This window comes from Nerophis ophidion, linkage group LG25 (assembly GCF_033978795.1).
Source record: "Nerophis ophidion isolate RoL-2023_Sa linkage group LG25, RoL_Noph_v1.0, whole genome shotgun sequence".
NCBI lineage: Eukaryota > Metazoa > Chordata > Actinopteri > Syngnathiformes > Syngnathidae > Nerophis > Nerophis ophidion.
The window spans coordinates 24,710,329-24,723,362 of record NC_084635.1 but is presented as its reverse complement, the minus strand read 5'-3'; the positions used below and the strand labels follow the sequence as shown (position 1 = coordinate 24,723,362).

At 37.5% G+C, this 13,034-nt stretch overlaps 1 protein-coding gene across 16 annotated transcripts in view; it reads left to right on the top strand.

Moving 5' to 3' along the window:
• ppip5k1a (diphosphoinositol pentakisphosphate kinase 1a) overlaps positions 1-13,034 on the top strand; it is a 114,172-nt gene that overhangs the window by 27,683 nt on the left and 73,455 nt on the right. For all 16 annotated transcript variants that reach the window (XM_061887333.1, XM_061887331.1, XM_061887322.1 and 13 more), the window contains 13 exons: positions 281-476; positions 694-784; positions 1,027-1,112; positions 1,545-1,699; positions 4,223-4,324; positions 4,673-4,834; positions 5,280-5,401; positions 5,493-5,594; positions 8,327-8,413; positions 8,518-8,593; positions 8,709-8,818; positions 9,128-9,213; positions 9,304-9,429. In XM_061887333.1, coding sequence (XP_061743317.1) covers positions 281-476; positions 694-784; positions 1,027-1,112; positions 1,545-1,699; positions 4,223-4,324; positions 4,673-4,834; positions 5,280-5,401; positions 5,493-5,594; positions 8,327-8,413; positions 8,518-8,593; positions 8,709-8,818; positions 9,128-9,213; positions 9,304-9,429 — 1,501 coding nt within the window. The remainder of the gene's footprint in view (positions 1-280; positions 477-693; positions 785-1,026; positions 1,113-1,544; positions 1,700-4,222; positions 4,325-4,672; positions 4,835-5,279; positions 5,402-5,492; positions 5,595-8,326; positions 8,414-8,517; positions 8,594-8,708; positions 8,819-9,127; positions 9,214-9,303; positions 9,430-13,034) is intronic.

The following is a 13,034-nucleotide window of genomic DNA, read 5'->3' as shown; positions in this document are numbered from 1 at the left end:
CTTCAACTGCTCATGTCGACGTGTGTCAGCCACTCTGAGGGACATCAACATAAACAAATTCAACTTTGATATATCTGTCTAGTAATCAATATATTTTTTATTTGTCATGCAGAGAACCATTAAAAATCAAGCTGCCCTTCAGACCCCCCTAACATGTATGGTGGGCCGGGGGCTCATAAGTGATTATCTAGTGGTTATCCAGATAATGGATCTGAACTAAAAAAAACAAACAAATTAAAATACTTTTTTCTGTGTCTCTCCTTTTTCTTAACCCCTTTAGCCACCAGAGCAACAGATTGTGGTGGGAATCTGCTGCATGATGAAGAAGTCAAAGTCCAAACCAATGACCCAGATCCTGGAGAGGCTATGCAGGTTTGAGTACATCACTGTAGTCATCTTTCCAGAGGATGTCATCCTCAATGAGCCTGTGGAAAATTGGCCGCTGTGTGACTGTCTCATCTCGTTCCACTCCAAAGGTATGTTTTCACCAGTTACAATTGCACATGGGCACTTCATTAAAATAAGGTTGCTTGACTGATGATGAAACCTATTTGCGTGTGTCTCTTCAACATTAGGAATTAGTACAGTACTCGGTTAAAACATAGCTGTACTTTTTCTTCCCTAATTTTAAAGTATCTTGTCATAAGGCTCCATTTTTAAATTGACATAGATTATTATTTTTTTTTTTACTAGGATTTCCACTGGATAAAGCAGTGAGCTATGCCAAACTAAGAAACCCTCTGCTTATCAATGACCTGAACATGCAGTACTACATACAGGACAGGTACAACTTTTAATTCATTACCCTTGTAGTGTATATCCCCTTTAGAACTGGCGTCCTCTTCAGTGGACATTAGTTTTTGGTTCTTTTTTTTTTGTCACTTACAAAATTTAGGTGAACACACTGCAGTGGATGCTGGTTTTCAGGAGGATATGTTGTGTGCACTTAATTCTTACTAAAACTGATGATTGTGAATGCAAGTTTCCTTTAAAGAAAAAAAACAGATTTAATCTATTTTCTGTCAGGAGAGAAGTATATCGTATCCTGCAGGAAGAAGGAATAGATCTTCCACGCTATGCTGTCCTAAATCGCGACCCGGATAATCCAGATGGTGAGAGATAAACTAACACTGCCATGTTAGGTATGAAAGTATTGGCATATAGGAATTTTCGAACCTGTCCATAGCCATTACTCAAGGGAAACCGCAAAATTGGCCAATATAGACAGGTCTGTATATATATGCAGGTTGTCATGTTTAGAACACTGCTTTTATTTGCGGGATAGACGTTTGTGGCTGCTAAAACAGGTTTGACTATACTTTACTTTTAGGAAAAAATACACATCACTTTGCCATCCAAAGGTAGCATGAGTGCTATTTAAACTTAGCAAAACATACAGTGCACTATCAAATGTGAGCCAATTGCAAATGGATGACAGAGAAGATGTTTCAATCTATAAAAATACATCTGCACTGTTATCTGATGCCCTTTTATTTATAGCATAATAAAATGCCTGCTGAGTGATTTGCTGTTATATTTTTCAGAGTGTAACTTGGTGGAAGGAGAAGACCATGTGGAGGTGAATGGAGAAATATTTCAGAAGCCTTTCGTTGAGAAGCCGGTCTGTGCCGAGGACCACAACGTCTACATCTACTACCCTACTTCTGCCGGTGGTGGTAGCCAGCGTCTCTTCAGAAAGGTCTAGTCTCCTCTCACACCAACACCTGGATGAGACTAGCATCAAATATATTAAATTCATGAAAACCTATTATCAAACTACTTGTATACCTGTTATGGGTTCTGACAAGGTTTTTCCTGACACCATCAGTCCTGGACATTGACTGTATTTGTACAGTTAAGTCCTAAAATATTTAGACAGTTCTTATGAGTTTGCCTTAATTACAAACTTTACATGTAGACCTGTCCTGACAAAAGCTAGTATATTGAAAGTTGTTTAACGGCTGGTCATCAAGTGCCATAATATCCATGATGAAACACAGTTTTACCCTTCGGGTCGTCTCTGAAAAGGGTTTTGCACTCCTCTGCCTTTCTTTGCAGTTGGCTGTGGGGAAATTTATTTAGCAGCAGGCATTTTCTCTTCTTAGGCTATCAAATCACCATGACTTCTATCTTTTTTGTTTTTTTAATTGTTTACAAAAAAGTTGCCACAAGTAACACGCAAAATTAGATTTATAATCATACGCAATATTTTCTCATGTCGGCCTGAGTATTATTTTTATTATTAAATAATAATGGTGTGTGGTGTTTTGTGCCTAGCAAAAAATGTCTTTACAAGATTCAAGGAGATTTTAAAAATTAATTCTGCAGTCAAAGCAATTGATATTGCTAGTCATTTACTTCCTATCTACTACAGTGACAGACAAGCATTTAAAAAAAAACTGCTGTTTATTGTTTTTCTTGTTTTAATGATAACGCAAAAACATTTTCCAAAAGCCTGCATATTGTTTTTTTATGTTTTTCAAGTAAAACATGATCATCAAATGGTACAAGTGTGATTTTCAGCAAATTTGAACAATATAGTTAACCATATTAATTTTGGTCACATATACTGAACAAAAATATGAACGCCACACTTTTGTTTTCGCTCCCATTTATCATGAGTTGAACTCAATATCTAAAACTTTTACTATACTGTATACACAAAATACCTATTCATCTAAAATACTGTTCACAATTCTGTCTAAATCTGTGTTCATGAGCACTTCTTTGCCAAGATAATCCATCCCACCACACAGGTGTGGCATATCAAGATGCTGATTAAGCAGCATGATTATTACACAGGTGTGCCTTAGTCTGCCCACAATAAAAAGCCTAAAATGTGCATTTTTGCTTTATTAAGGGTCAGAAAAGCAGTCAGTATTTGGTGTGACCACCATTTGCCTCATCCAGTGCAACACATCTCCTTCACATAGAGTTGTTCAGGTTGTCAATTGTGGCCTGTGGAATGTTTGTGCACTTTTCTTCAATGGCTGTGCGAAGTTGCTGCATATTGGCAAGAACTGGAACACATTGTCATATACACAGATCCACAACATCCCCAATATGCTCAATGGGTGACTTGTTTGTTGAGTATGGCGGCCATGCAAGAACTGGGATGTTTTCAGCTTTCAGGAATTGTGTACACAGGTCCTTTGCATCATGGGGGCGTGCATTGTTATGCTGCAACAAGATGTGAAGGTCTCGGGGGAATGGCACAACAATGGGCCTCAGGATCTTGTCACTCTATCTGTGTGCAGTAAAAAGGCCATTAGTAAAATGCACTTTTACCATATGTAGCATACCATAACCCCACCCCCACCATGGGCCACTCGATTCACAACGTTGACATCAGTAACCCGCTTTCCCACACGATGCCACACACGCTGTCTGTCCGTGAAGAAAACACCTCTCCAACGTGCCAGATACCATTGAATGTGAGCATTTTCCCACTCAAGTTGGTTACGACTAACTGCAGTCAGGTCGAGACCTCCATGAAGACGACGCGCATGCAGATGAGCTTCCCTGAGACGGTTTCTCACAGTTTGTGCAGAATTATTTGGTTATGCAAACCAATTGTTGCTGTCCGGGTGGCTGGTCTCAGACAATCATGGAGCTGTACCTGTGTGCTTACACAAGGTCTGCGGTTGTGAGGCCGGTTGGATGTACTGCCAAATTCTTTGAAACACCTTTGAAGACGTTTAATAGTAGAAAAATGAACATTAAATTCATGGGCAACAGCTCTGGTGGACATTCCTGCAGTCAGCATGCCAACTGCACGTTCCCTCAAAACTTGTGACATTGTGCTGTATGATAAACCTGCACATTTCAGAGTGGCCTTTTACTGTGGGCAGCCTAAGGCACATTAATAAGCTGTTTAATCAACATCAAAAAATGTCACACCTGTGAGGTGGAATGGATTATGTCTGCAAAGAAGTGCTCACTAACACATATTTGTGAACAATATTGAAAGGAATAGGTCTTTTGTGTATACACTAAAAGTTTTTAGATCTTTAAGTTCAACTCATAAAAAAATGGGACAGAAAACTAAAGTGTTTATATTTTTGTTTAATGTAATCATGACAGTACATGTCTGGAAAGTGTACCTGAGTATTTCAATTTTAGTGGCAGAGAGGACTGCCAAAGGTAGTATAGCAACAGTGAATGTGAAATTCCTATTTATAAATGATCACAAGGTTTGACAGCTGTTCTTTAATTGGTATAGATTGGGAGCAGAAGCAGTGTGTACTCACCAGAGAGCAGTGTGAGGAAAACTGGTTCTTACATCTATGAAGAGTTCATGCCAACAGATGGCACTGATGTCAAGGTACGTTATTTTTAGATGGGACCAAGGCATATGTAAGAAAAGGTATTCAATCTTAAATCCATACTGCGGAAATGTGGGAGGTGTTGTTGGGGTATTGAACCATGTTGCTAAACCATGAGATTTTCTTCTACAATACAGTAAGAAAAATTGTACGGATAAATTATTAAAACAAAAAGAGACAACTATAGTTGTAAAGTTATCATTTGATCACTAAAATATATCATACTAAATTAAATTTCACCATTAAAAAAAATACTTTACAGGTGTTAAAATATAGTTTGTGATGATTTTATCTCATAACTTTTTTTCAAGCGATAATTCTTACAATTGTGTTTCTTATACTTTCAGGTGTATACTGTGGGGCCTGACTATGCTCATGCCGAAGCCAGAAAATCTCCTGCATTGGACGGGAAGGTAGAGCGGGACAGCGAGGGCAAGGAGGTCCGTTACCCTGTCATGCTGTCAGCTATGGAGAAACTTGTGGCCCGAAAAGTCTGTTTAGCATTCAAGGTAAGCAATACCTTATGGTACCTGTATTTCATGGAACAACCAGTTCAAGTCAACCATCCTGTTAAGTCCTTGTCCACCGTGTACCTACAGAGCTTTGGCATCGGACTAAGTTTCTTACTTTCTTATGGAGTAGAATTCTCAGTTGTTTTTTAACCGCTTTGCACAACACGTTTAATTTTGCAGGAATGGAGAGAAAAGATGTTCGTAAACTGTCACAGGTTGTAAAACTCCATTATAGTTAATTCTCCTCATGTCTATGGCTGAACTCGAGAGTTAATGTGCAAGTGATGGCTATTTTCGATTGTGTCGACAACTGCTTATGTCGACGTAAGTCAGCCAATCGTAGGGTTGTCGATTTACTGTAAATGGGTACCAATGAAGTATGTTTGTCATTGTATATTTTTCTTTTTAAACTGACGATCTGGACCCATTCATGTTACTGCAGCAAACTGTCTGTGGCTTTGATCTCCTCCGAGCCAATGGACACTCCTTTGTGTGTGACGTCAACGGTTTCAGTTTTGTGAAGAACTCTATGAAATACTACGATGACTGTGCAAAGATCTTGGGGTAAAAGTTGAATACTGATTTGTTTTAATTGTATACCTAAAATATTAATTCCTTGTTGACTTGACTATTTATATTATTTCTTTGTCTTTAGGAATCTTGTAATGCGGGAGCTGGCTCCCCAGTTTCAGATTCCATGGTCCATCCCCACTGAGGCAGAGGACATCCCAATTGTTCCTACGACGTCAGGGACCATGTGAGTAGTAAAGTTCTTTGATTGCAGGTGTTTTACTGTACAGTGGTACTTCAGATAACAGATTCCTTAGGTAACACTTTTTTTGGTAAAGATCAATGATTTGCCAAAATTAGTTAAATTGCTTTCATTCAGTTAGTGTCCAATGTTGCGCATGATACACTGTTACCTTTGTGTGTTAACATCTTCACTTGTTTATTCAGCCATCTGGAATTACATGCGTATCACCAAATATTTTAATATAACCTGGCCCGATATTCCCGTCCTGGTGTTGTACCAACACAAAAAAGCTAGTCACTGCTGAGTAATTGTGTGTACGTTTTTATGCGACAAAGAGTGTTGATTGGTTGATAACAAGCCATGAGACCAAAGAAAGTTTTGAGTGCCAGTAATTTTACAAATAGGGTGAGAACTACTGTGAAATTTAAGAGGAAAATCATTGTAAAAGTTGCCGTTTAAATGGTGGATTTAGCCCGGATCTACATGATGTCCGCATCAACAATTACCACCATGGCAAAGAAAGAACAAAGGAGTGAAGGTTTTGTCTTGAGTTGACAAAACAGAGACTGAAAACCATTGAAGATGTTAAGGCGTTGTTTTTAAGTGTGGCTACCCTTCCATTGTCCTCTCCTGTTACCTAATTATGTTTGTGTGTGCAATGAAAGTAAAAAAATATGTTACTTGTTCATTGGTCTTTTTCATTAGCCATTGATAGTTATTTGCCTTTTTTATGTTAAAGGGGACTATTTTAGGGCATTTTTCCTATCGTTCACAATCATTATGAAAGACATGACGACGGATGTATTTCTAAAAAATGCTATCCAAATAGTAAATAAATGCGATCAAAGGTCAGTTTACAATGGAGCCTCTAGGTGCCGCTCTATTCTGCCTGTGAATCTCTTTAAAAACATCCAAACAACTCCATTAAGGTTTTATATACGTGATTTAAGTATATATGTAATGTAGTAACTGGCACCTTTTTAATAACATTTAATATTTACATAATTTCCAAATTTTAAACATACGCAGTGCATTAATTTTAAAAACACATCACAACAGTCACATTTTTTTCCAACTACATCACTGATTATTACTCACTGCAGGCTTTATACGAACCAACACATAAGAAAACCTCACTTACCGTACAAGGTCTGCTGTCATTAGGATGCTGACTGCTAGGATGTTCATATATTCCCGTTTAGATTGATAGATAGATAGATAGATAGATAGATAGATAGATAGATAGATAGGTAGTACTTTATTGATTCCTTCAGGAAAAAAAAAAAAAAAAGAAGAAGGACTCATGATCCTCGCAAGGAAAAGAGAGCTGGAACCAAGTGTCTTTTCGTATCGTTCTCACCATAAATTGGATGTCAAAGTGTTCAAACTTGTTGGAATATGTCCTCATCTTTCTACTATCCAGTTGAGAGGCATGATTTATGATTTAGAACAAAGTTTGACGGGGAAGCAGCTCATCAATCGATCATGTCAACATTGGCACACGAGCTTGTGATCACGGTGCCGCTATAAATAGTTTGTCTGTGTTAGCGCTTATAATAACAATATCACTAATACTTGGTTAATAATCAAGTCACAAAATGTAAATGGGGTATTGTTGGCGCTTTTTGGATGGTTATTTATTGGGTTTTATGGACGGAATAGAAGACCACCTGCTGGCTCCGCTGTAAGTGGACTTTTATTTACGTTTGTTTACGTGTTAGAATGCCTTTTTTTTTTTTTTTTTTAATACATCTGTCGTTATGTCTTTCATAATGATTGTAAACTACAGGCAAAATTTAAAAAATATGTACATTTATTAATTTTGCCCATCATTTACAATCATCATGTGAGACAAGCGCACATGTTTTTCTTTTTCTTTTTATACATTTTAACTGTTAAATAAACGCTAGCAAAAGTCAGCTAACAATGGAGCGATTGGAATTAGCTCTATTCTGCCTGTAAAGCGCTCTAAAAAACATCCCAAAACCTCCATCAATTGATTTATGTACTGTAAGTATATGTAATGTAGTAACAGGGACATTCATGATAACATGTAATATTTTGATCATCACGTTTGCTTTTTCCTTCAATAATGACGATTTCTACTTATCACGGCAGACTTCAATGAGAGACAACGACTATTACTTTGTGACCAATGATTTAGCCTGAATATACGCTGGGTGAGCTATAAGTTTTATAAAGCTGAGTGATAGGCAGATGCACCAAGTAGCATTATTGCTATATGCTCAAGAAGAAATGCAAACACAATAAAACAATCCCTTACTGTACAATGTCAGCTCTCAGTGTAATTCTGGCTGAAGGGATGTTCATATCTTCCCGTTTATGTGAAGTATTAATTATATACCTCACACAAGGGGAAAAATGGGCGCAAATTAGCGTCTTCGTGTCTCTCATACTCTTCTGGACTAGGTTGATTTTTCTTTTCTTTTTTTCTTTTTTAAGTTGATTCTCAAAGTTCACTAGCATCCCCTTATTACTGAATTCGCCTCAGATAATTATGGGGAAAAAAATATATATATATAAATTTATTGTGTACATTTTACAGAGCCTCTGTGATTGTATATAAAGATAATTCTCAATGTTTTAAATACTTCCACATTATTAACTACTCAGTTGTTGAACACAACTTTCTCAAAAGACTAAAGTGAAGCAGGCCATTGTTTACAAATGTTTTTCATTTTTTTATTCAACCCTAATAACTTTATTTACAACAGGATGGAATTACGCTGTGTCATAGCCGTCATCCGCCATGGAGACAGAACACCGAAGCAGAAGATGAAGATGGAAGTTCGCAACCCACTGTAAGATATATTTCTTTACTATATATCAACAACACATTTTGATATGCTTAAAAAAAAATGTTGGTAATGACAATAATATAAATTATATAATGATATTCATTCAGGTTCTTTGACCTTTTTGAAAAATATGGAGGATACAAGACTGGGAAATTAAAACTAAAGAAGCCTAAGCAGCTGCAGGTAGTGAACTCACACCATCGCTAACAAATGACAATGCATATTTAAAGCTAACCTATCTCCCCTAAACCTTTTTGTGTGTTAAACTTTGTGAAAATTATTGTTTGAACTACAACAGGAGGTGCTGGACATCACACGGCAGTTATTAGCGGAACTGGGTCAGCACAACGACTGTGAGATAGAAGAAAAGAAGTGCAAACTGGAGCAGCTAAAAACTGTTCTAGAAATGTAAGGGACAAGTTAACTGAGTTACCTTTTACCTCACCAATGTTCATTTTAGGGTATTAATTTTTTGGTCATTGTCTGTAGACTGACTTCATTTTGATGCTGTACTTAGCTGCTGCTCTTTATAACTTGCTTAGAATGGGGGCGTCGTAAATTTGAAGTTTAAAATATACCCTGTGCTTGGATTTTTTAAAGAAAAACTAAGCTAAAACTTGAACAGGTGCTATGCATCTGAACACCACATTTTTGGTGAAACATGGTAGTCATTGTTCTTATTATTCTACGATTTGTCCAATTTTCCTTCAATCACAGGTATGGGCACTTCTCTGGGATCAACAGAAAAGTGCAGCTAACTTACTTGCCTTATGGGCAGCCCAAAACTTCTAGCGAAGAAGAAGGTGAGTACAAAACAACCTCTTTTGACAAAATACAGAAAAATATATTTTTGAGGAAAAAATGTAACCTTTTTATCTGGATGTGTTTCTTAGACACACGTAAAGAAGGTCCATCTCTGCTGCTTGTACTTAAATGGGGAGGAGAGCTGACGCCTGCTGGCAGAGTGCAGGCTGAGGAGCTTGGGAAGGCCTTCCGTTGTATGTACCCTGGAGGACAAGGTGAGATACAAAATAGTCTATCCCTCTATATTCTCATTTAATGCAAATCTGGATGTGAGGATATTTTATTTTTAAGGTGAAGTTGAGTTTAACATCATTAAACCATACAGTAAGCAATCTCAGTGTGTGAATAAAGCCAAGAAAGTTCAACAGAGAAAGGTGTGTTTAAATTGACTCTACTTTCCAGGATGCAGCATCTGTTCAAATTGCTTCAACATAGTTAAAAATTAGCAAGGGAGTTCTGAATCTAAAATTGGCTAGTCATCACCATGGCGAAATACGCGTAGTGCTGCTAGGTATGTATTGGCATTCCAGTGTTTCCCCCAGAAAATGTGTTAAGGTGGTGTTTCTCCAGCGGACAGACCAGGGAAGGGGGTGGGTGGGTGTAAGGATCGGTGTTACTGGGCCGGTCGCCATCACATCTCCACCTCGTCGCTGCCACCACAGCCTGGGAGGCAATAGACTACAGACTGCGGTGAAGTAGGGAGGCTTCGTCGCGTGAAGAAGCCTACAATTTTTGGTGGTGTTTTCCGCTTCATTTCCTGAATGGCAATATACGATATATATCTCAATATTTTTGCCGTAAAGTCAAAACAAAACAGTCCTAGTTACCTGAGATACTAAATATGTCATTGTTATGACTTAGTAAGTCAAAATAATGACTTACTAAGTCAAATTAATGACTCACTGTAAGTAAGCGTTTGCAATAAGCGTTTGAAAAAAAGAGTTAAAAGTGGGGCCACATGCTGACCAGGGGCATCACTAGACCTAATACTGTACTGGGGCACAAATAATTTATGTGAGCGTGGAAAGCGCGCAAGCAAAAACATTTTCAGCACTTATTTATCATAAAAAATACACAAATAGTGCTTTAAATTATGAAATCATATCAGGTTATGTTGTATGGATATTTGATTAACCACCTGAAATTAACTAATGCATTTGACCTACTTGTGTACTTTTTTACTCCAGACTTCTAAACCGCTACTGGTAAAAGCAAAAAGGAAGAGACAATGAATCTTTTTTAAATATATATTGCAGTCATCATCTGCAAATTTAACATCTACAAAAGTAAAACAAAAAATAAAGCACCCCTACATCTCTGGTTTCTTTTATATTATTTAATTTCCATTTATGGCAATGTGGCTAATCCTATTTCAGATACACAAAACTATAAAATATACACAAAACAATAAAGCCACAGTAGTAGAATAAATTAAATGTGTGTCTGTTCAGGGAATCATTTTCTGAGAAGTAAACTTTAACGTCTCGTTTTCATTTTTGCAAAGTGGTCAATCACTCTGGACAGACATTGTAATATTACAGTAACTGTTATACAGTTGACCAGTGGTTCCCAACTGGTGGGTAGTGACAAAAGTGGATTGTGTGTCATTATCAGTGAGTCGCAGTCAGATGTGTGCATGAAAAAAAAAAGTTTAGGGAGAAAAAAATCTAATTGTGGCAACAAAACCAGATATTTTTAGCCATTTTTCTAGTGACTATTAGTGAGTATTTTAGCAAAAGGCAAACCTTTAACAAGTTGGAGGAGGACTCAGGACAGACATGGAAATATATTTAAAAAAAAATCTAAATGGGGCAACAAAATCCAATGTTTTCAGCCATCTTTCTGAAAACAAATACAGAAATGTTACTATTTTTTCTGGAAACAAAACCAGATGCTTTAGCTGTAGCCATTTTTCTGGTGACAAAACAAGATTATTTAAGTCAAAGTCACACCGTTTAACAAGACGAGTCTACTGCGCTATTTTTCTGTGAAATAATCTTGAATGATTTAAAAATTTGGCTTATGACTTGATGATATGGAAAAATGTTTTTCTTCCTGAAGATAAACCGTTTAAGAAGCACTCAACTCACACATGCTTACTCCAAATCATCATTTATGCAGAACCAGCTGACAATAACCAACATTATGTTTAATGTTCATTGGAAATTCCCCCGACAGCTCGTACAGCAAATGAATATGTTTGTCTTGATACAAGGAATAACGTTAGCTAACTTAGCATCAACTCAAGACAATGATGTTGCCTAGCTACCTAGGACTTCACTTACATCTCTCATTCCTGCTGCTTCTTCCCTGCTGCGGGCGAATAACTTTCTGATATCCATCTTGGAGTTACAGTTTGAGTCAAATCAAAATAATATAATTAACAAATTGTTGTTGGCTAACGTTACCTACCTCAGCAGTGATTCACATCCTCCCTCTCTCTCTCTCTCTCTCTCTCAACTGAAGTCTCGATCCACACATGAATAAATTACCATATTAATTAGCCATGTGCTCATTGTTAGTGGAGTGAATACAGTAGCAATCAATTAACATACTAAGTAGTATGTGCGCTATTGTCTATGTTATGTAGACTTAAAACTCTGAAGCGTTTTTTTTTTTATTGGTGAAATTTGTACAGGGGCACTGCAGATCAATTCTGGGGCTCGTGCCCCAGTGAAATCTGTCTGGTGACGCCACTGATGCTGACATATGTTCAACTCATCATGCTTAATTTATCAAAGCATTTGGGAAGCCTGTAGTTGATTTTTATTATGTAATTATTACAAACCCCGTTTCCATATGAGTTGGTTAAATTGTGTTAGATGTGAATATAAACATAATACAATGATTTGCAAATAATTTTCAACCCATATTCAGTTGAATATGCTACAAAGACAACATATTTGATGTCCAAACTGATAAACATTTTTTTTTGCAAATAATCTTTAACTTTAGAATTTGATGCTAGCAAGACGTGACAAAGAAGTTGGGACAGGTGGCAATAAATACTGATAAAGTTCAGAAATTCTCTTTAAACACTTATTTGGAACATCCCACAGGTGTGCAGGCTAATTGGGAACAGGTGGGTCCCATGATTGGGTATAAAAGCAGCTTCCATGAAATGCTACGTAATTAACAAACAAGGATGGAGTGAGGGTCACCACTTTGTAAGCAAATAGTCAAACAGATTTCTCAACGAGCTATTGCAAGGAATTTAGGGATTTTACCATCTACGGTCTGTAAAATCATCAAAAGGTTCAGAGAATCTGGAGAAATCACTGCACGTAAGCGATGATATTACGGACCGTTGATCCCTCAGGCAGTGCTGCATCAAAAACAGATATCAGTGTTTAAAGGATATCACCACATGGGCTCAGGAACACTTCATAAAACCACTGTCAGTAACTACATTTGGTTGCTACATCTGTAGGTGCAAGTTAAAACTGCTCTTCAAAGCAAAACCCATTTATCAACAACCCCAAAGAAAGCCGTTGGCTTCGCTGAGCCCGAGCTCATCTAAGATGGACTGATGCAAAGTGGAAAAGTGTTCTGTGGTCTGACGAAGTTCAAAAGCCAGCATCTGTGATGGTATGGGGGTGTATTAGTGCCCAAGGCATAGGTAACTTACACATCTGTGAAGGCACCATTAATGCTGAATGGTCCATACAGGTTTTCGAGCAACATATGTTGTCATCCAAGCAACGTTATCATGGACGACCCTGCTTAATTCAGCAAGACAATGCCAAGCCACATTTTACAACAGCGTGGTTTCGTAGTAGAAGAGTGCAGGTACTTTCCTGGCCCGCCTGCAGTCCAGACC